Source organism: Clarias gariepinus, chromosome 6, assembly GCF_024256425.1.
Source record: "Clarias gariepinus isolate MV-2021 ecotype Netherlands chromosome 6, CGAR_prim_01v2, whole genome shotgun sequence".
Taxonomy (NCBI): Eukaryota; Metazoa; Chordata; class Actinopteri; order Siluriformes; family Clariidae; genus Clarias; species Clarias gariepinus.
This window is the reverse complement of record NC_071105.1, coordinates 4,228,799-4,253,005: the sequence shown is the minus strand read 5'-3', so window position 1 is coordinate 4,253,005 and position 24,207 is coordinate 4,228,799. Positions and strand designations below refer to the sequence as shown.

Genomic DNA, 24,207 nt, shown 5'->3' with positions numbered 1-24,207 from the left:
AATAATGAATATATATAGTATACATGCTATATACAACTTTTAAAACTGTTTTACAAACATAAACAGCTCATATACATATACAGTAGAATGAGAAAATAACATATGATGGGTTTTTAAGTCAAACTCGGACTTGAAAAACCCTGCTGCTGTAACAATATACTTCCCCTTTGGGATTAATAAAGTACCTACTCAATCTATCTATCTATCTATCTATCTATCTGTCTGTCTGTCTGTCTGTCTGTCTGTCTGTCTGTCTGTCTGTCTGTCTGTCTAGCTAGCTAGCTAGCTAGCTACTAAAATTGGACCAAGAAAGGACAACTGGTGTACGGGTGGGCGTGAGGAGCGTATGCTAGTCCGTCTGGTCCGATTACACAGAAGAGCAACAGCAAAAAGTGAATGTTGGCTCTGATAGAAAGGTGTCAGGAAGCCCATGCTGATCCGTGTCCACCACGTAAACTACATAAAGCAATATTAGGCAGGTGGTTTTAATATTATGGCTGATACCTGGATATACAGTGCTGAATGTAATTAGTTCCCAGATCATTCCTTCCTCTTTATCCTGATCAGGATCAGTCGGAGCACCCCGGAGCAGTGAGGTGGAAACGTGGCTTTAGATTTCTTGTACAAATGAACTTATTTCCCACATGAACTTTAGGAGAAGCTGTTTATACTGTTTCTGCTATAACATAAGAGCAGGAGCTCGTTTCACGAACATGTTTCTCTGATCATGTCTGATCTCCGTTAAGCGAAGGTTTGTAAAAGCGCTGTTTAGCATTGGTCACCTAAAGACAGCAGTGTTTAAGAAGGCTTATTGTGTATGTTGTCATGGCAGTAATGCGGCGTCGTCGGGTTGCTGAGGGCGGTCAGGAGGCAGAGATACTGCTGTGCACAATCACTCGCTAATGGATGCGAGTGAAATGTGATCCTGTATATGAGAGCACTTAAAGATTACAGGAACAGTCAGCATGACAGAGGGGTTTTAGGAAGCAGACAGACACACTGACAAACTGACTGACTTACTATGTGGCCAAAAGTTTGTGGACACTTGAACAATATACAAATCATTCAGTTTTATTTGTATCGCACTTTAAATAACAATCAAGCAGCTTTACAGAATCAAAAGAAAATCATGGAAATTAGTATAAAATGTGTGAGAAAATATGTATGAATCAAAATGATCAGACTGTTTCGGAACATTATGAACCTCCCATATTTACATTGGATAACTAACAAGCATACACACACACACCTCAAAGAGGCAAAGCGAGAGAAAGAGAGCGTGATTAGAGGGATGATGTATTGCACTGAATGGTGAATGAGTCATTCTCCCAGGAGCAGGAGGAACACTGCAGCACTCTCGCTGTGACTTACACTGTAAACCGGAAACTCTTCTTTTAGCCGCAGGACGTCCTCATATCCCCTGAAATACCAGCCAGTTTATGTGTGAAATTACCTTTTCTTTTTTAAATTTTTGTTGAAAAGTCCAAATGACTAGTAGAGGCCGTCTCATGTGTATTATCACCAACAACATCATTGTTCTCACCCTCTTCCTCTCACGCTCTCTTTCTTTATTGTAAAATAAAGTCATAACTGTTACAAAGAGCTGACACCTGAGACGTTACAGAAACACCATCATGTCATTGATTATACTGTATGTTTGTCTTGTTCAGATTGTGTTAAAATGAGCGTGTTAAATATACAGCTGTTACAGTCAGAATAACATCCTGAGCCAGGTTGTCGAACAAATATAATGCACATCTTCTGACCAATCAGGATCCATAATCCAGCCTCTCTGTGGTAAAACGTTGTTCATTTGCTGTTTTATTTCAGTGAGGAAGATAGTTGAACTATAAACGTTAGAAACTTTAAACATTTTGACAAAATCATCCCTGTTTTTCTGTCTTACCACTGATCTGGTGTCTTCATCAGGTCCTTTATCATCATCCTCTCTATGCTGAAAATGTGATACAAAACACCATGCATCTGTTTGAAATGGGGGCATTTCTATTTAAAGTATTCAAAAAAGTAAAATAAAAAAATAAAAAATTCTGAAACTGAAAGAAAAAAAGTAAATAAAAATAATATATATAACAGTAATGTTCACACTGCAGGCAAAAGTGGTTGAAATCAGATTTTTTGTTTTGTTTTATTTTGCATATATACAGTACGTATATGGCTCAGATCTTTAATTTATTATAAATTAATTTACAGTTAACCCCCTGATTTTTGCCCTAATTTATTCATGTTCCACCCTTGTTGTTAGGGTTCCCCCCTTCAGCGACACCTACCAAGCAGAGAGGGTGTAGGGTAATGCATGTGCTTCCTGTGGCACACGTTAAGCCACCAACCACACCTTTTTTAAACTTCTGCGTGTGTATCATTAGTGCATGACGTAACACACTGGAGGGAAAGTGCTATCTGCCTCTTCCTCTGGCGTGATGTGCCCATGTGATGTGTGTCCTGTTGCTAAACAGTATAAGCTGTATAGGGAGTGAGAGAGTGAGTCTACTTAATCGTCACATCAGTGCAGGGGTGTAATCACCAGGCGGGACTGGAGGACATGTCACCCTTCATTTTGTGGGAAAGAGGGAAATATAATCCCACCCATGAACTGACATCCATGCCAGGATTCAAATTCATGAACCTGCCATCTGACGTGTACTATCCTGTGTATTATTACACAGCATCAGGAGGAAGCAGCATTTAATTACAAGGCCGTTACATTGAAGCGCTGCAAAAATGAACAGAAGCAAAAAACATTCTTCTGTTTTGTGTGTTTGTGGAGGCTTAGGGGGTATTAAGTAGCAGAGAAGTTACTTTCAGTGGGTTTGAGGTGAGCCTAACTGGACAAGGTAGTACACAAACACTAACATTTTATTTAGAAGTTAGTGTTAGTACTGTTAGTATTGCCTTTTTTTTTATTCTGTGTGGTAGGAGTGAACAATGTTTTTTAAAGCTGTAAAATTGTAACAGAATCTGGTGAAAATGTAATATCGAATGGGATATTAATAAAATTGTGATACTTATAAAATCTCTTTAAATTTTAATTGATTTAATTTAAAACTTATAAAAGTTTAACTTCCTGCACTTATGTTGTAATGTAAAAAGGCTAAGTTTTACTTTACCTTTTAGCAGTTTTGGTTATGATACGGTGCACATACTGCACACTGTAAGGTCATCATTAGATCCATGTCTCCTTCCTGTTGTAATGTGCTCCACTGTTCTTGGAAGGCTTTGTACTAGATTTCGGAGTGTGGTTCTAGGGATTTATCCTCATTTAAGTGTTCAGATAAATGATCTTGGGATGTTGAGGTTTCAGTGCCACTTGATTCCCAGGGCTCTGTGCAGGACTTGATATCTTCCACCACCTTAACACACCATAGAGCTGGCTTTGTGGACAGGTGCATCATATGTCATTCTGAAACACTGAAGCCACTGAAGTTAGAGCCACTGAAGGGAACAATGTAATCCTTACTTTCCTATACAATTCCTATAATACTGTCACAGAGCAGTTTGGGGAAGAACCACCTATGAATGTAATGATCAGGTGTCTGTATATTCTTGGCCATATCACGTACAATGCTGCATTTAAAGCCACGTACAGTAACAGATGTTTCCTTCTGCTTGCGATAGCTAGCTGGCTGTTTATTTTCATTTACAGAGCATTGTCACTAGCGTCTGGAGCAGCAGGAAACATGCACTACAGCAATAACACTGTAAGAACTGCAAAAGAAAGTGTTTTAGAATTACTATAAGACCTTAAAAAATTTTACTTGATTGTGAGTGTGTGTCAATATGTAAGCCTACTTTTTTTTTTTTTTTTGAGGCAGACTGCAGTATCTGAAAGTGACAGGCATTCAAATGAGTCAGGATCTGTAATACAGCTGTCAAGTCAATGTGTTCCAGAGACAGAGAGAGAGAGAACAGGGCTGTAGGCTATACATTGATCTGAAAGGACAACATGACAATAATGGACACAAACACGCACAGGCTCTGTGTTTATATGACTTCCAGACCAGCTGGGATTTATTGGCCTTGTTATGCTGTAAAAAAAAATTGGATTTTAGATATTTTATGGGTTATAAATTATGCTACAATAATGCACTTATCCCAGTGTTTCACTAGTTCATTGACACCATCAAGGTAGAAAGTATTGCTAATAATGTTTGCACCATTCAAATTTTTCACTGCAGCTCAGTCTTATCACTGTACTGTGCTTCTTTAAATGTCAATCGCTTTTACATCTTTATTCACCAGAGTCAGAAGTCCTGCTTTGTCTTGAACGCCCCTTGTGTTCTCATGTAGGGAGGAAAACTGAAGTTTGGTGGTGAAAGCTTTAAACAACAGAACCATGAGCAGTGCAGTGGTTAGGTTCTAGGCTATTTATCAAAAGTTTTTAGCCCCAATACTATCAAACTGAGGCTTTAATATGTCCTGCAACCCTATCTGCTCCAAAAATCCTGGATCATGTCTGTCCTTGCTTTCTAATAGACTGTGATAGGTGCAAAAAGAAATGCAATGTGCTGTTACTGTACCTCATTAATTATAGTGCTAACAACAGAGGTTTACGCAGTATTTTATTGATTTCAAGCAAGAAATTTCCTTAAATGCATTAAGTAAAGTTTACTTGTCAGGGTTTACAGTGTACAGATAAATTAATAAGTGTGATATATTAATACAGCGAGCAACAGTTGTTACTATGATACAATAAAAGAAAAATAAGAGGTACCCCAAACTACCCCAAACTTTAAATATTCTGTGGATATTAAAGCGTCTGCATTTAGGTTTTGACTAGATTTTTGCTGATGCACATGCAAATCCATGTTCGATACATTTCCCTCCATATTTTTATATTAGTTTTCTTGGCTTTTGACGTTCCAGTGAGTCAGAGTCACTTGATGTTGTTGATGAACTTGTGGAGGTAGATGAACTCCTACACTACTGCAGCATGTCAGGATAGTAAAAAACACTAAAACAGTGCGTACACACGAGATTTAAATGTGGCTTATTTGAATACGACTTGTTTAAATAAATGGTAATGAGCTGGGTATTTATACACATTTTCTTTTCTTTTACCTACTCGTTGGCAGTTTCATTGGTCTAGTAGGTTTTTTCTTTCTTGAACCAGTTGACCTTCATCTCTCAATCAGCCTAAGCACATGCAGTCAGTAGCAAAGCGCTAATTAGTTAATCAGTTGTGGGCCAAAAACACTGCAGCATTGACCGTGTCAGGTCAATGAGTTGTCGAGTCATGTGGAACTCCAAACCAGACAGTCTTTAACATTGTTCAAGCTTGCCTGCTAGTTGTTAGCTAGCTGCTATTCCCTGACAAATCTTTCCAACATGATTTAAAGATAACAAATAAATACAAAGCTAATCTACATATAGAGTACAGTGCAAGTCTTATTTACTACAAATGTTGTTATATATGTTTATCATGTCTGCATAATTATGTACAAAACCATTCACTCTTTCTAAATATACCTTTAAAACTAATAAATGAACAACATTACAAAATAATATTTGTAAAGAAAGCAGCATATTATATGATTAACCAGTTTTTAGATGGAACAAAAAAAAAATAATAATAATAATGCAGCTCCTGGGTTTTGCATGAAAATAGAAAGGAGCAAATATGATAAAGTTACCTGAAGACCTCTGTCATGTTCTCCAGCACGCTCAGTAAAACCTAACAGCTGTTTTACTTAATTGCACATGTCTGTGTATAACACTACTGATTAATTTTAGGCAAAGAGTTTTTAAACCCAATATTGACTGTGTTTATTCTTTTACTTTTTAGTGTCCTTTATAGAAGTTTCTTTTATATAAAAATATTTTCAATTGCACCTTTGCTTTTGGCCATGACATTTGAATGGTACTGCACTGTAAGTAAAAAAAAAAAAGCAGTTAGGTTTTACTGAATGTGCTGGAGTTATATGATTTCTTCTGGTAAATTTGTCACACTTGCTCCTTCCTATTTTCATGCATTATTACACATTACCTCGACTGACTAGAGCTGATTCCACTCACTCTTCTTGCCTTGACAAAAAGACAGCTACAAATTCATTCATTTTGTTTATTTTTCTCTTCTATAATTAAATTATATTATACCTTATTATCTTTTTATTTCCCTATGCCACAAAGACACTGAATTCTTCTAGTCTATAAACTGAAATTCTGACTGTAGCTCCGGCTGTAATTCATACCCCAGGTTTACAGTATATTAATGCTAACAATATTACTCTTTCCATACTGTAGTAATAGCTCATTCACAGGAGATAAAAGCTTTCTCTTATGCAGCAAACAACATGAGATTATCAGAGATACAGTGAAGTTTTCCACTGTGGTGAAGTGCTCAGGAGAGACGATGCTGCACTTTAGAGTTTCTTGCAAATAAATTTTGTCTAAATGAACGTAAATGTTAACAGAAAGTTGGAATAATACACTACGGGATGCGCTGTAACAGGAGCAGTTGCATTTAAAGCATAGCTGAAACTTTATATCATTCAGCTCCCCTTTTTTAAATTTATTATACTAAACATTTAAAATATGGTAAAAATGGATCAGACCAAATTTCTTTAGATCCCTTTATAAACCTTTATTTGTATCACTCTTCTAATTGTTTCATTTGCAGACTTCAAATTTAATTTGCCAATAATAATAATAATCTCTGAAATTCATTTTACAGTGACCTTCTTTCTAAAAATGACAGACGACGTTATCGATTAAGAAATATGAGAGAAGTTATTTCTGTCGGAGGACATCTGCGAGACATAATCGATGTGTTGGTTTATATTAAGCCTTAATATGATGATAGAGCTATGGACTACAGTGTACAGTATACTATATGCTACATGCTAGCTGTAGTCCTGGATCAAACTTCCATGAACCATTGCTAAAATTACAAAGCTTTTAGGATAATTTGTGCCCAAAACAGGAGAAATTGTACCAGGAAAGGTAGTTAAATACCTAGCAATAACATGCTACTTTTAGCTAGCTGCTTGCTTTCCCTGTAAGCTTTGACTAGCATTACAATACTTATTAGCTTTTCATCCTCAATTATTTGATTCTCTTTTCTTCACATTTCACTAGTATGCTTCTTCTTTGTTTCTTTTTTGGTTTCCAGCTTTGTCCCTTTGGATTCATCATTTTGAAAAGGGTAGCAATGCTAACAAGATACAGTCAGAATAAAAATGCCCCACCTCACAAATTGTTGCCTTAAAAACTAGAAATGAAATTGCAAGAAATTTGCCTCAGCATACAAAGCATTTTTGGCATACAAGAAAATTGAGCCACCTCGGTTTAGTTTTTAAAGAAGCCGATGCCGAGAGGAATCATAAATTAAGGTTTAAATTAAAGCAAGGTTTAATTTCCATGTATTTCATATTTTATTTAATTTACATGTCTGTTCTGAATGTTTTGATTATTTCTATATGCAAAAATATGATTATAGTGTTGGAAATTGGTTATATTTTTGGGTGGCTGGAACAGATTATCCTTAATTTACATTAATTTATATGTGTTTCACAAGGAGTGAAAGGAGTTCAGCACAGGATTTTATGCAGAGAGATTGTCTGAGTTTTGGATGCTAAGAATTAAATAATTCCTGTTCTCATGGGAAGCGTTAATAGCTAAACACACACATGTATATGGTAACCAGGTGACAGAGGAGCAGTCCAGCTCCGTGTTGGCTTTTAATTACAGTTCTTATTGCTTGATCAACAGAATAATGTAGTTCAACGAAGGCGAGAAAACACAAGCACAAAAGTTTTACTCCTAAACCCCATTTAGAAGAAACAAAAAGACATAACTGAGACACAAAGCGAGACATACTTTTGAGAAACATTTTAGAATCTAAGATGTACATAAGAAAGAACTGCATTTGAAAGAGAAGCAAATGAGCCATATATAAGATCATAATTAGATTAAAATATAAATGATGTATATATAAATGAGATGCATGAAACAAATAAGAAGTATTATAGTTTTATTGAACATATCAAAAATCCTCAGTTGACAGCATACAGTGTAATAAATTTACAATTCACACAATACCAATATGTAATGTAATAACAGACACCAAAGAAATCTGGCAAATCAAGACACTAAATAATACAAAATGTCTGACAAAGATATTACAGTAAGTGTAACACTGCTCAACTCAAAATATGATTTATACAGAAGTTACACAAAGTTCACAGCATTGTGACAATCTTCCAGTAAAAAAATATCAATCAAAAAGGAGATGGAAATTTTTAAAGGGAAATTGGTTGCTTGCTGTATGTAAGGGCTACAAGAACGGGCCAATGCCAGGAAGTTCTCTCACCAGCTACATCAGTCTTTTGGTTGATGTCCAACAAGTTTGTCCAAAGTCTGCAATTCCTGGAGTTGCTTAGAATTTAATGGAACAAAAAGAATATATTAAAACATTTTAGATTTACCTAAACACCATTGCCAACTTTCTAAAGGTTGAGAGCTGGGCTTGACCTTGCTCATGGGCTGATGCTTACCTGACTGATGATGTGGTGATGGAGATTGCGGAACATTCTCCTGCATTCTTGGTCTCTTGAAGTGGCATGCTTCTGAAAAGAACCCAGTTAAAGTAAAAATGTATATAATTACCAAGATAACCTTTCCACAAATAAAAATATTGGTCTTAATTCATAAAATATAATTAAAAGATGTCTCTAACGTTACATGTTCTGGTAATTACTGTTAAACACTAAAAACTCTGTAATAAAACAATTGGTGATCATGCGGTAACATAACCAGCTGACTAATGAACTTTCAACCTCACAAGTGTTAGTTACCTACATATCCTAATCCACATGCTAAACCACCCACAGGTAGCATTAAATTTTTTTAGCAATTTAAGAACAAACGTAAGCTGTGTAAATTTCAGCTAAGTATACCACACTTTTGGTTGTTTTTTCTTTTTTTCTTTTACCAAAAACTGTGGTTTTAACTTACATTTTGACTTCTTGTCAACAATTATTAATTTGTAAATTCAGCGCGAAAATGGATAAAGCGTTTTTTGCTGACCTGACTCCGAGGCCTGGCGATGCGCTGCACATTTCTCTAACACACAGGACACTTAACATTTGCAGACTTGGATCGTGTGTGGGAGAAATTGTGGAAAATTATGTCTTTATTAGAATCTATATGTACTGTAGGCTTAATTGGGGTGGCCATGAAAATATGTTGAACATTTGTCATACTGTAAATGTATAATCAAAAATAGGTTTAAATAAAAAACTTACTTGGGTAATGACATTTGCACGAAATGTAAAGTAGGTTTGCCATTTGCCAGTTTAATTTCAATAAATTCATTAAGGTGTATACATTGTAAAAGGTTAGTCATGTTGATCAGCTGGGGAAACCTGGGTGTACTGTACAATGATATAACTGGTGGTTGGATTTTTTTTTTAAATAAACAAGCTAGATTTCAAAATAAAACATTAATCTATTTTGTATAGATTAATGTTTTAGCAAAGCAATTTTGTAATTGACTAGCTGTTACCAACCTACAGTATATCTACAGTACATATCTTCATTTTAGAGATCCAACCTACTAACCCTCCTTTCCATCTACCCGTATGTGAAGAGTAAGATGAAGTATATAAAAAAGTAATAAACACTCTTTAGTGTAGATAGCACTGTTTGTCAGAGAACCCTAGCCCTTAAGCCATTCTTTGCATTATGTTTTAATAAATATATGGTATATGAGGATTGTGCAATATAGAGTGACATTTTTTCAGCAGAATATATTCTTCAATATAAAGGACTCAATTTAATTTCATTTTAACTAACTTTACACACACGACTAAGCAAAAAAAAATTTTAAGGATCATATCAGAACATATCAGAAAACCCAACTGTAATTGGGTATATCAGAAAACCCAACTGTAAATTACTATAAACTTTATGTTTGGGAAACACTGCTTTGGGGAAAACAAAAAATATGTGATTCGCACACAAGACAAATATGATCTATCCCTGATATTTACGGGTAATAAGCCATATTTGAGAAGATTAAGAAAACGCCTGAATCTCATTCAAGTCTCAAAGACGGATCATTTCTGTCTGGGAGACAAAGAAGAGACTAACATGAGATCTCATCTTGGAGTTTTATTGCTATGGGATCACAAAGAAATGCAATAAAATGTCCAGATCCCTGTGAAATCATTCTATGCTCATTTCCACAGCCATCACATCTGCTTCCCGGTTAATGAGTAAACGTGCAATTTTACGTCGTTATGGAAAGGTTAACTGTACACTTGCTCATGTGAGTGAAACCAATGCACTGAAGTCTTTTGGGTCATTTCCCGTGGGAAAAGCTGTCTCTAAATGTCTGCATGACTTTTAATATAATGCCACCGTTAGGACAAATTCAGGTAGAGTAGGGCACACTGACATTTTGTATTATTAAAGCTTGACATTGTTTTGTATCACATCGCTCTAGGATTCGCTATTCTGATTCAGCGAAAAGCCCTGACAGTAGCACAGACACAGTTCACAGGGTTACAATAATGCGACACTCTAATTCGCTGTTCTATAGCAACAGCATATTTATAGGAAAACAATAGGCATAAAAGAACTTAGGACATGCTGATATTATCCTTTAATATTTCTAAGTCAAAAACTAATTACTAAATACATAAGTTAAAATCACTGATGTGCACATACACACACAAACACTGAAAATGTGCACTGCCTGGCCAAAAGTCACACACTACAAGATTTCATTCAATCACCATTATCTTCGATTATAGCACACAGTGTGGTGTTGAGTTCATGTGTGAAAATGATTCCTGCGGCTTCCAGAAACACCCTTTCACACTCTGTGTCCTGGAATATGGCCGTGCAATCAGGGACAAACTTTATAGATGTAATAACCTGGTGATTCAGTACATTCAGGTCAACAGCTGACTTAGTTTTATTGCCACATAACTTTGTTGAGTCTAGACTTGAGCAACTGAAGCAACCCCAGATCATAACACTGCCTACAGAGGCTTGTAGACACTTGTGGACACTATAGGAATAGTGGAATAGGGTCAGTCTGGACTCATCAGACCACATGGCGTTTTTCCATCGCTCCAAGTAGTTATCTTATGGATACACAGATGTTTAGTCCCAATTCTGTGAGTACACTGTGTGTGTATGGAAATGTTCTTACTTCCACTATTAAACATAGCTCTGTTTTTTTATGTTGATTTTTAACATGCAAATTCATGTATTGCTTCACCAAGTGATCTTCATTCATGATTTTTTTTCTGTTCACATTTATTCCACAAAGTTGACATTTCACCACTATCCTTCCAGGTTTTGATAATGTGTTGAAGGGTTCTTAACCCAGTTATGGTAATTTCAAATCTCCTTAGTTGTTTTCTTTGCTTGATGCAGGCTAATAATGTGAACCTTCTGACCCTGTTCGGTGTATATACACCAATCAGCAATAACATTACAAAGCAATATATTATGCCTAGTATTAAGGTTCCCCCTCGTGCCACCCAGGCAGCTCTGGCCCCTGAGCGGCCTCTGGCTGTGTGCTGTTGTGTCTGGCCTAGGGAAATTAGCAGCAGATCATTTGGGTCCTGTTTGTCATTTGGGACTTGTTTGTCCAGGACATCCCATGGGTGCTCAATCTAATTGGGAGCTAAGAAGTTTAAAGGCTGGGTCCATGGGCTTTTTGCCTAACAGGCCCCATGAATCGTGCACTGGGTGTTTTGGTACCTTTCTACTACATGTGAATATGCTTATCCTCATAAAAACAAAAATCATAAATACTTTTACAGTTTTGTGTCATATTTGTTTATCGTGTCCTATTTTCTTTTCCTTTAAAAAAAAAAAACAAGCAAAGACTATAAATAACTCTTACCCTGCAGCAAGTATCACATCCTTGCCCTTTTCCCTCCGTTTTGTATTGAATTAAACCAGAACACTAAAACATTTCCTTCATCAGGCAGAAACAGAGACTGCAAATGGGATTAAATGTATTTTCTCTGTCAATGCCTTCCCTCAAGGCGCCCCATTAATAAATCATATTCACGTCACAAACCCTCAAACTGCGATTTTATTCCCTGCCGATGTGTCTGACAGGGGGTGGAAGTGCACGGATAAACCCCCTCTCCACGTCTCTCCACGTCTCTCTGGTACCCCCAGGGCTTCTTCTCTTTGTGGAGGTGGACTTGTGCTGCTAGAGTCACAGATTTGGAGACCTGAGTGTTACTGTAAGCGACCCGGTATTGAACGCATGCTGCAAATTTGCCGGCTTGTGCATGAGTGCTGTAATAAATTATACACAAGTAAATGTTGCCAACTCCAAGCAAAGCCTTTACACAGCAACTCATAACTCACATATTTAAAATGAAAACTCCAACATTTTTACTGTTAGAAATGACCAGAGAACATGATTAATGGGCTCCTGAGTATGAGTGTCCAAAGTTCAAATGATGCCACAGCATAAAATCTCATGACTGTTCTAATTTTTCATATTGTCTTTAATTGCCACTTTATTTTTAATTCATAAAGGTTTTGCTTTTTACCCAAAATAAATCCCCACTTGTTTCTTTTGTTTCTCTGTTTTTAACTAACTCTTTTTGTTGGTGTTTTTTTTATTGAAAATTTTGAGAAATTGGCCAAATTGTCTGTATTAGTCATGAAACTATTTAAACATTTACCAGATTGAACTGCAATAATGCAAAGTTGGTTTGCCAAGTCTGCATGACAATCTCCTTGGAGGCCCACTGACACAGCCTTAATACACACTTATTAAAGCTCATGCATGACTGTCTGTACGGTGTTTGTGTGCACAGTGACATAATAAGAGGAAATCGCCTTGTTCAGTCCAGATGCACAGCTTCACCAGGGATAAATAGACTGTGGGTGGGTGCGTTTTCAACAGAACAAAACATCAACACAGTGCACCCTTTGATTGTCCTCCCTAAACACTAGTTAGTCATGTTTCCTAGGACACTTTCCGTTTTTTCTAATACAGCTATAGTTTATACATTTACACTATACAGGATGACGGTCACACATGCTATCCAGAACTGCTTGCTATGGCAATAAACCCAACTTTGGTCCATTACCCTGTCTTAGCAGGCTACCAGCTACCTACTTATCAACTCTTATATGTACAACGCCCATGCGTTAGTCACAGGCTAGTTGATAATGATGTCAGCTTTAAAAACACACAAATGCTTATTCAACAATATAAAAAGTTGAAATCGGAGGTGAGTCAGAAAAAGAGAATGGTTGGAATCGACTAGACCTGTCTAAAGGGAGTACAAACATTTACTTTAATGACATTTAACTTAATTTAACATTTAATGAAACTTGTAAAACATACAGAGTATTTAGACTAGATTAAGCCAATCGCAGAAGAAATTGTGATGAAACTTTAGGGAAGAAGCTCTTTGGATGCACCTGCTTCAGCTGAAAAGCACCAAAGCTAAATGCAAACAATTTCCACATTCATGGTCAAGAAAGGATCAACTGAAAAGGGTAAAATTGCCTTAGATGTAAACCCTACTGAACAGACAGCCTTAATTCATGATGACTTTTAAAGGGACGGAAACTCGTAACAGCCTGCCAGTAAGTGAAGCACGCAAAAACATGACAGACGTCTCATGCTTAAATATTTCTACATGTTTATGCATCTAGTTAGCTGGAATTATTAATTTGGCATTTGTGCCTTTTAACAATCTTCACAAGAAAACACTATCTATCCATTTGTAATACTTTGTAAAACAGTTTTTCTATAAACTGCCAAAACGTATTTATCTCCTTTTGCACCAAAACGATTCATGTCAAGTAACAACACTGTCTAAAAGTTTTCTGTGTGGTGTTTTCCCTCTATTTTGTGTGTGTTCTAAAATGTGTTTTCCTTCTTCGTCCACATGAACAATATGCTGTTAAAATGTGGCAACAGCCGGTGATCCTGGCCAATCAGAACCCTAAAAAACATGATGTCAAATCCAGCGTCACACACACTCTTACACACCAAAACACTTATTTTTTTCCTGGTAATATTTTCATTCTGGAAGGAATTCAGAATCCCCATCCCTCCCGCCATTTTTATAAGTACCAATGTAGGCGTGGCCTAAGTCTAGCGCTAGGGGCCAGCTCTTAAATTCCACCAATAAATGTTTAAAATGTGTGTTGATGAATTTTAAGTGTAAACTTAGATAGTGTTACACTAGAACTGAACTTTAGTTAAAACTGTACCATAAAACCAGTCGTGGTGAAATATTTGCGGCTACTGTATATGTCGCTGAGGGTCATGTGACATACCGGACGCCATCAGAGACACAACTACTTCGTTTTCCGCCTGTGAACCGACGCACCGTACAGGTTCACGGCTTCACTTAGAACACAAATAAAAATTATTTCATAATTAACTGTAAATAAATTGTGTGTATATATGTGTGTGTGTGTGTGTGTGTGTGTGTGTGTGTGTGTGTGTGTGTGTGTGTGTGTTTTGACATGCAGAGACCTGGTGAGGAGGTTGTTGTGGATCAGGGTGGCACAAGCTCAGTCCTTAACATCCACTATGAGAAAGAGGAGCTGGAAAGTGAGTGTATCACACACACACACATACACACACATGCACATACAAATACACACACTCAACGAAGGCAAGATCAAGCACCTGGATCTTTCAGGTTTTGTTGTTTCTCTTGGCACACACACATACACATACACACACACATACACACAATAAGGTTAAGATCAAGCACCTAGCTCTTTTAATTTTTGATGGACTTCCTGGCAAACACACACACACACACACACACACACATAGAAATCAAGATCTAGCACCTACTGTATCTCTCATGTTTAGCTGTTTCTCTTGGCATATATAATCACACACACACACACACACACACACACACACACGCACACACACACACACACACACAAAGAAATCAAGATCAAACAAAACACAGGTAATGATCAAACACCTGGCCCTTGCTCCTTCTTTTCTCACACCTTGAAGCACCTTGCTCTTTCAATGTTTTGTTGGTTCCCATGGCAGATATACACACATACATATGCACACACACACACACACACACACACCTATACTGGTTTTTGTGGTTTATAAGGTCTTTAAAGGCCAAACCAGTAGGGTGGTGGTTTAAAGGGACCCACCTTTCCCAATGCTTTACAGAGATGAGAATACTATCAAAAAATTTCTTTTGTTCTGCAGAAAAAGAATCTCACTCAGGATTTCCTATACACACAACAGAACTCAAAATATGATAACATGATATTTAAGTGGTACATAAGGACTTCCCCGCCCACTCCTAAAAGTACCCGCCCCTGTGAAAATTGGGGTTTACTAGGTCCTACTGATTTATGACGCCATGCAGTTTACAACACACAGAAAAAGTAAATTTGCTGGTTTATAGGAACAAATGTGTTTTACTGGCACATTATAGTAAACAACACACAAACATGACAATACTGTGCATTGCCAGGACCAAGGTGATTTGAAAGAACCGTTTTGCAAATACAACACACAATAAAAGATCTTACAGTACTACAGGGACAAATGTGTTTTATTGGAACATATCCAAATGCAACACACAAAATTGACAACAGTGCATTGCCAGGATAAACACAAGTACTATTATATTAAATTTTTATTATAATATTGAAATAATAATATTGAAAAACTTTTTTTTAGTTCAAGCATGCCAAGTGAAGAAACAGACATCCATCATGTACAACTATGTACTTTCATAGGCATCTTAATCCATTGAACCATTCAAAACAATCTAAATAAAATAAGGCATAGCTATATATATAATCAATAAAACATAAGATGAAACCTAAACCAGTTATTCAAAATAAAATGTTAAAGCAGAATTTAAGAACAACTGTAGAATTTAAAAACAATCTGCTGCATATGTAAATGAAAAACAAAATAAGTGGACAAAAAAATCTCAAAGAAATAACGTACTTGCTTGTGTATCACTTATTTTGGGCTTTCCTTTTCAAGCAAAGACCTCCATTTCTTACAAAGTCTAACACTGCTGGCATTCAGACAAAGTGCCGAGTTTCCCTTTAGTTATATGTGCTTTCAAAAGTTTCATCACAGTTGTAAAAAAATCTCAGCATTGGACCAACACACTCTTCAACTTATTCATGGGTTCCCAATCTTTGTCCTGGACTCATTACCTGTACATAAGAATACTTACTTTATTATGCCTGAATTTTGTGGGAGGTTCATGTACTTACATTGCTGGCTATATTCCAATGTAAAATCTCAGGTACCTTGAGAAACTTCAGGAGGTGTTTCAGTGGGCATCTTCTGAATACCTGCAAGACATAAGCAATGCACTGATAAGAAACCTCAACAGTTCTTAAGCACATACCCAAAATTCTAATTATATGGCCAGCAAACATCTGAAGAAAATACAATATGTAAAACAACCTATATTGATCACTGCTACTCTGAATTCTAAAAAAAGAACATTCTACGAACAGTGATGCATGGTGGTGGAAATGTAAGGTCTGGGGCTTCTTTTTGCTGGGCCGAAAAAAGGCCAAAGTGGGGCCCAAAATGAGTGGTGCAACAAGTCAAGCCAAGTCATTTTACAGCCAAGTGATACTATTTATCCTTTCCTGATTTTTCTGTATTTCCATCATGTTTATTCTACGTAAAGCTGCTTTATAACTACTACTTTGACAATTGAGAAAAGCTATATACAGTTATAACCAGATATTTACATGCACTTGAAAAATTAATTAATAATACTAAATAAAAAAAAAACCTTTTTTGTTCCTTTACTGTCAAACATTAAATCAAAGTAAAACAGGAAAAGTTTTGTACCCTTATTTTTTTCAGTAAAGAAAGAACTGTTTTTTTTTCTGAAAGTGTATGTAAATATCTGGTTTCAACTGTAAATAAGGTTTCATTGACTTAAGTTGAACAAGTAGTTCAAGTGTACATTCTCAAGTTTTATAAAAGGTAATTTTATGCATATTGGTGTTAATATGAAAGACATTTTACCTATAATCTCCCTGAATTGTACATCTGCATAATAGGAACTTCCCTGTGTACTGCAACACTATACATACAGCATATGCCTTAAATATTGCCACTACAGTACGGACATCACATATTTAATGGAAATTATAAAAACACTTTATAAAACCTGACCATATACAGTTTAACCACTTAACAACTTGCTTGATTACAAATTTAAAGCTGTGTAATACATAGGAAAAGTATATTTAAAGGAAAGAAATAACTAAATTCGTCCTAAATATAGCATCTCTAATTTCAACAATATTCTAGTCATGCACTAATTAATAAATGTAAACATTTCAACTATATAAAACATTTAGTCTATAGGTAATTATTCCCTAAATACAATTATGGGTTAAAAATTTACAGATATACATTAAGATGAGTCCATACCTACATGATTAGAGGCACCAGCAGCAACGTTATCTTCAGCATCAGGTCCACTGGCTTCACACTGTCACAATCTCACCTTAAAGTAAAAGTGACATGAGAAATGTCAAAATGTGTTTAACATGCACACAACATCAAACAGGGACTAAAACGACTGCAGAGTTTCTGTTAAAATTTGCTGAGGCCCAGGGCAAAATCATGAAGAGCAGTACTGTCCCTTTCCTGAAAACTTGCAGCATTTTTTACACATCGCCAGCATGTCTATGATTAAAAACAATCATTCTTGCAAGTGTTGCTTTGGCAAGATCAATGTAGACCTGAGATGATGTTTCTTTGAGTTTCCCAAACGCCATATTTGCAGTCTTCTCAAGGAACTGATGAAGACACTGTACATCTTGGGTGAATGATAGTGTTAATGGTTTGTTAAATTTGGCCTCAATCAGTGTAACTAAGGCAGTGTGTGAAATCAACTCTCTGAAGTATAGAGCTTTTTAAAGGCATCTGTTGATGTTCTGTATGTCTTTATGGACCCTTGCTCTGTGCACTGGTGTGCAGTCATGTTGGAACTGGTGTGAGGTTGTTTTTCAGGGGTTTCAGCCCTTTATTTCCAGTGAAAAACTCTGAATGCTCAAGCATAGCAAGACATTTTAGACAATTTCATCCTTTTAACTTTTTGGGGACCGGTTAGGGATGTCCCCTGCCTGTTCCTGATTGTGTGAAGCTCCTTTGGGACAATGCCAATTGTTAAAAGCGCTATTTAAATAAAATTGAATTTAATTGTTCCAACATGACTGCACACGAGTGCACAAAGCAAGGTCCATAAAGACATGGATGAGCACGTTTGGTGTGGAAGAACTTGACTAACTGTCAAAAGTAACTGTACTCAAAAGGAAAAAAAAAAGTGTCACTTACATCAACTTCTTGGATGCCTTTTTATCTGATGTATCCTGTTGTTCTGGTGTCGGTGAATTCTTAAATGATGTCATCTAAAAACAGTTGTAAAGGTTTAAAATATTTACAGGCATAAAGCAAGCAAACATTTTTTTCCATGCCATTTCATGTGATCAGTCGACTTAGCAATCTTATTTCGTTACTACCTTTTACACAGAAGTGGCTATACTCCTGTATAGGCAGACTGTATATACAGACTTAAATATTTAATTTATCAATTAACTTACATCAGTCAATTAACTTACATCATAGACATGCTTAATCTTGGCTATCGCTATTCAGCTTACAGTTTAAGCTGCAATTGTGTTTCTATATATAAATTTTAAATTAAAATTTTGCATTTCCTTGGCCCAAAGAATCATCTCCCACCCCGTGTCCCTGTTAAAAACAAGTGTCCTCATAAACAAGGTTTTTGTAAAACTAACAACACACTGAGATTCTTCAGTCAGATTAAACACTGAGAACATGTTCTGAGGATGTCCTAATAAAACAGTGTTCTCTTAAAACTGGTTTCAGTCATACACAATTTTATAAACACTAATACAGTACACTGTCCCAATAATAACTAGTGTCCTCATAGACAAGGGTTTTGTAAAACTCACAACACACAGATTCTTCAGTCAGGACATACTCTTAGAACATGTTCAGGGGGATGTCCTTATAAAACAGATTTATGTCTTACACAACTTTATCAACACTACAAAACACTTTCCCAATAATAATTCGACTGTTTTAAGAGTTCTGCAATGTTTTTTTTTTTTTTACTCCAATTTAGGTGTTTATGACAGTATTCTTTCAGTATTCACACTTTCCTCAGATGGTGATATGGTTGTTTACACAGCGTGTAGAGTTATTGATATGAGGTGTACGCTGGTCAGTTTCTGTGACTCTACACAAGGCCTTTCTAATTGGTTGTATGTTGCTAAGTATCAAGTCATAACATTCTACCCCTGCTTTGTTCCACACTGTATGTTTGGCACCACAATGCGGTGTTAACCCTCAAAAGCGGTGTGGATCCTGCTACAGAGCAGTGTTTTAGAACAACAGGTAAAATGCGATGATAATCCCACTCCTTAATTTCAAGTGTGAAACACTCCTTTACATGAAGTTAAAAGTAGGGTTTAGAAAGATGATAACCTGGGGTTAGGCACAGTGTGGAACGGTGTATACAAACACATTCACACAGTATTAAAACCTATACTGACAATGTGTTGTTCCAGTTTTAATAAAAACTGTCAAATACTGTAAATAATGTCTAACAAATACATCTAAATATTTAAATACCTGTTCAAGTCCTTGTGTTAATAAGTAAAAGCTCAGCTCCTCTTTAACCAACGACTCTTTGACAGGATAAACCTGAAAATATTAAGAATAGAAAACATCCAGGTATTAGACTTATAGCTCAATAGGTAAAGACTACAGGTAATCATTTTCCTGAATCATGTAATTCTCAATATTACCTTCTCCTCACCGTTCTTCTTAATATAATTCTGCTTCTCTGAGGACAATTGGGCCATACCAAGGGTAACCTGAAATTCAGGAAAAAGAAAAATATTCTACTACAGGCAAAGGGTTTGAATATTAAATTCTACTTCAGCTCTGACTTCTGACTGAGATGAGGTGTTTAATTCATGGGTAGAATGCTGAACAAAACAATTATCAGGTTATATGCAGCTACAGAAAGGTAAAACACTGCACTAAATTTGTACGTCAACACAGTTCTCACAAACACGACTTTACTTAAATGCAGAATAACTAATTTACCTCGTCTGTTTCTACGGTCAGTTCTTCACAGGCAGCACTGTCTGATGGCAACTCGCTTATCGGGCACTAAGAAATAAAATTTCACATTCAGAAACACTTTTACTAAGAGAAAGAAAAAACACTTATCCAGCAGAATATCAAACAATGTATACAAAAGATAAAGTCAAAGTTTGCATATTCAGAAAATAAAAACGCTACAATGTCCACACTGTGCACAGATATAATAAACAGTGCACACATTTGTAAGAGTAACTGTAATCGTAAGAATAACACTTTACTCTTTTCTACATCACCTTTTTGGATGCCTTTTTATCTGCTGTATCTTTTTGTTCTGGAGGTGGTGAATTCTTAGACGATGTCATCTAAAAAAAGTTTTGAAGGTTTTAAATATTTACGGGCATAAAGCAAGCAAACTAAAATATTTTTATGCTATTTCATGTAATCAGTCGACTCAGGCTATACTACTGTATATGCAAACTTAAATATTGAATTTATCAAAAGTCAGTTAACTTACATTACAGACATGCTAAATATTGGATATCGCTATTTAGCTCACAGTTTGAGCTGCAATTGTGTTTCTCCATGTGCCAATGTTTACGCAATGAATGCTAAACATGTTGCATGCGAACAGGCACATCAGCACTGTTTTAGACCTGATACCAATTTATAAACGCTAATACAGAACACTGTCCCAAAAACTAGCGTCCTTATGGACTATCCCTAATAACACAGTGAGCATGATTCCATAGACAAAAGATGCAAAAAAAAAAAACTTTGAAGGGAAAAATTAGCATCCTGCTCCTGAACTTATAGCAACATACTGTAAGACACATTCTCTGGCAGAAACCAGATGTTAAGTGTGTTAAACTGCTTAAAGCATTTAATATACACCAATCCTTTAAAATAATGCACAAAATTACTAACATCTACATACCTTGCATCGCCATGGCCACTCAGAATCGCCGTAATTGTATGTGATCTCTTCACCAGGACAGATGCTTCTTATGGCAAATAAAGATGAGGGTTACCATCCACACGGATGGTCTTCATTCTGCAGTTTGGTTTTATATGGTCATCATTCACCAGTCTCCCAAGGGAGCCATCATCCAGGGCTGCATCAACACTGAACAAATGACAGTGAATCTCTTAATGATACATTACTATTACAATAATACATACTTCTTATTCCAAATAGACACAACAACTGAGAATATCAGCACCAAATGCTTCTCATCGAATATTATATTATTTGAAAAGATGATCATTGAATATTTAATGGTCAATAGTCTTTAAGAAAATAAAACTGGGCCCATATTTACTAAGCATCTCAGAATCACTCATAGGAATCAAAGTTTATTTAGGACTAAAGACAGTCTCACCTCAGAGAAGGACATATAGGTTATTTATAAAGCTTTCTATTCTTACTTTCGGCAAGGAGTAAGACTGCGCCAAGGAAAGTGTGAGACGTCACTTTTTACGACACTGAGAGCCGCAAAGTAGTCTGCACATTATAGGAGGTGTTGTAGAGTGTACAAAGTTTTAAACGGTGAAAAAGTGAAATGCTAAAATCAGCGGCAGTTATGTGAAGGTTTTATGCACATGAACAAAACCTATAGATGCGTGACTCGCTGCATGACGTTATTCTAATCACTCTGCTCCAATCACAACTGATTAAAGCCCCTATAATAGAGCTGTGTAGGTCAGTCATAATCTGATCAACATGACTTCAAATAAAACGAGAGGATGAGAGTGTTTTGCTTGTGGCGAAGGGAGTAAAATGTAAAGAAATAATTGAAGTAATATTCTGTCCTACTCTTACCTCTAAAGATAAAAAGTCAATGGATGCAATATGTAAAAGCATCAGAGTAACCAGTCAGTTTGTCACACGTACCCCTGAGGAGTGAGAAACATGGGGATGCGCCATGCTAATGAAACGATGAAGTGCTGCTCATAACAAGGAAACAAGAAAACAGTTCACTTAAATAATTTAATACAAGATTAAATGTATATATAATATAATTATTTTAATATGTGCCATGGATTATGCATTCATGCTGCATGGTGGGGAAATGTGCATGATCTGTGAAGTTTAATTTATTATTTCGGACTGCTGGAATTAGTAACCAGAGAAAAAGTTTTACTCCCCCACCCCCATTTTTGTCTAAACATGCCCGTTATGAGCTCTGTGCTCTGCTAAACCATCTCTCCTCTTCACGTGTTTCTGCCTCAACACCCCTTCCTCACTATTCCCAACCAGTTAGGACACCTCAGGCGCTCTCCAACATTTTGGTGAAGATGGGAATGATTTCCTATTTTAAGAATCTTGATGAATAGCTCTTACCCCTCCCCACTCATGAAAATAAGGCCAAAATAGCGTCATTCTGAAGTTTTTGGCCATTTAGGAATTGCAGTAGGAGCGATTTCCGACTCTGAGACGCTTGGTGAACATGAGCCCTGATCATTAGTGCTAAATAACCATGCAAATAACTTCCACATCTCCTCCATGTATATAATATTTGTACATACCAAAGGAATTTGCCATTGAATCGAAATTCATACATGAACACTTTGAGGGCATCATGATATATTCTTCGCCTCCGCTCACATTCTTCTCTGCTTATGAGATCCCCTCTGTACTCCAATAGGAAATCTCCCTTATCAAAGTCAGTACAACTAAACACACCTCTCCCTAAACAAGAGGAGTACAGCATGTCATGTACCTGAGACATTAATCATTAATTAAACAATCCCACCTGAACACGTAACACTTACCTTTAAACTCATTTATAAACCGAGCTTCCAGACCATCTTGATCTTTCTTCTTAAGGCTGAAGTGTGTGGCCTCCTCCAGTGGACTGGGCTTCCTCCTCCTCATCATCATGTTTTAATCAGACTGTTTCACAGAGGAAAACCTCCTTTATACCACTTCATTTATGGTCAACTTCATATTAATCTGTGTTTATTTATAATTTGTGTTAATTTATATGTTTATCTTAACCAGAACACTGTACTGTGAGTCCCCTCTCAGCCCCCCTCACCCCCCCTCCCCCAAACAAAGACTGTAGTCATGACGACGCGCTACCGTGACGTCACAGGCGCGTGTCACACGCTCAATTTATATATTAAATATAATAAAACAGCTTAAAACTAACTGACCAAAAGTTAAATTAATATTTTAAACACTTATATGTATCCGCGCGCGCCTTTAACAGCGCACGCGACACTTTCTGGCGCCGTTTAACTGACTAAACAAACCAAACTAACTCACGTGCAGTAATTAAACCGATTAAACGGCGTTATAACTCACCTTTCATATGCCAGCGGCTTCCGACACCGATGTCCTCTTCTCCAGGGTGCAGAGAGTCCAAACTCGATATTAATTCGGCATGTGTTATATTACTTTACAAACTCCGAGGATTAAAACCCCGCTGTATTAAATCACCCGCAGCTGTGTCTTAAAGGAAGTCCCGCCTCTTAGCGAGGCCTTATATGTGCACGCTCCCTCTAAGGTCCCGCCCCTTAGCGGAAGCGCTTCTCCTGTTACTGCTGGCCAATCACCGACGAGGATTCTTGTAGCCAGCCAATCAGAGACCGGGAAAACTTACACGTGTGTGTATATGCAAATTCTTAATGACGTAGGTGCAGTTCCGCGACCGGTCTACAGGGGCGCATGGAGGGGTTAGAGAACACACAGTGTGTGGTATTTTTTCAGGTTTATGTGGTCTATACGGACATGGGGCCAAAAACGGTACAGAATTGATCCCTAGACTGAGATAAGGACTGCTACAAGGTCGGATTTATAAGGACATGGCCCCTGTCCTCATAAACGGAAATGTCCTCTTAATGCTGGTGCGTATTCAGGTCAAAAGTCCTCTTAAACCACAAAAACCAACACACACACACACACACACACACACACACACACACACACACACACGCAGTGGATGGAAGATGATTTTGGAGGTGCGGAAGAACGTTTCTGCAGTGTTTGTTATCTTACTTCATTGTTTCAGGCCACAGGACATACACACGCAAACTGGGACACACACACAAACACACAA

The 24,207-nt window shown here is 36.8% G+C and overlaps 2 protein-coding genes across 5 annotated transcripts in view; one reads left to right on the top strand and one right to left on the bottom strand.

Annotated features, from left to right (window-relative positions):
• Positions 1-24,207, top strand: part of slc4a8 (solute carrier family 4 member 8) — a 51,079-nt gene that overhangs the window by 2,897 nt on the left and 23,975 nt on the right. The window contains exon 2 of the mRNA XM_053497999.1: positions 14,494-14,575. Coding sequence (XP_053353974.1) covers positions 14,494-14,575 — 82 coding nt within the window. The remainder of the gene's footprint in view (positions 1-14,493; positions 14,576-24,207) is intronic.
• LOC128526293 (N-lysine methyltransferase KMT5A-A-like) lies at positions 15,074-23,705 on the bottom strand. Of its 4 annotated transcripts, XM_053498003.1 has the most exons (10): positions 22,919-23,020; positions 21,081-21,269; positions 20,440-20,508; positions 20,147-20,212; positions 19,843-19,911; positions 19,667-19,738; positions 18,344-18,417; positions 17,439-17,510; positions 16,285-16,329; positions 15,074-16,188 (listed from the first exon to the last, which is right to left on the bottom strand). In XM_053498003.1, exons 3-8 carry the CDS (start codon positions 20,506-20,508, stop codon positions 17,507-17,509), a joined length of 354 nt encoding a protein of 117 aa, XP_053353978.1. In that variant the 5' UTR covers positions 21,081-21,269; positions 22,919-23,020; the 3' UTR covers positions 15,074-16,188; positions 16,285-16,329; positions 17,439-17,506. The 4 variants fall into 4 exon arrangements, with proteins under 4 accessions (XP_053353978.1, XP_053353976.1, XP_053353975.1 ...); XM_053498001.1 differs by lacking the exons at positions 15,074-16,188; positions 16,285-16,329; positions 17,439-17,510; ... (3 more) ...; positions 20,147-20,212; positions 20,440-20,508 and adding exons at positions 22,673-22,835; positions 23,454-23,705 and having other exon boundaries at positions 21,087-21,269; positions 22,919-23,039; XM_053498000.1 differs by lacking the exons at positions 15,074-16,188; positions 16,285-16,329; positions 17,439-17,510; ... (3 more) ...; positions 20,147-20,212; positions 20,440-20,508 and adding an exon at positions 22,673-22,835 and having other exon boundaries at positions 21,087-21,269; positions 22,919-23,141.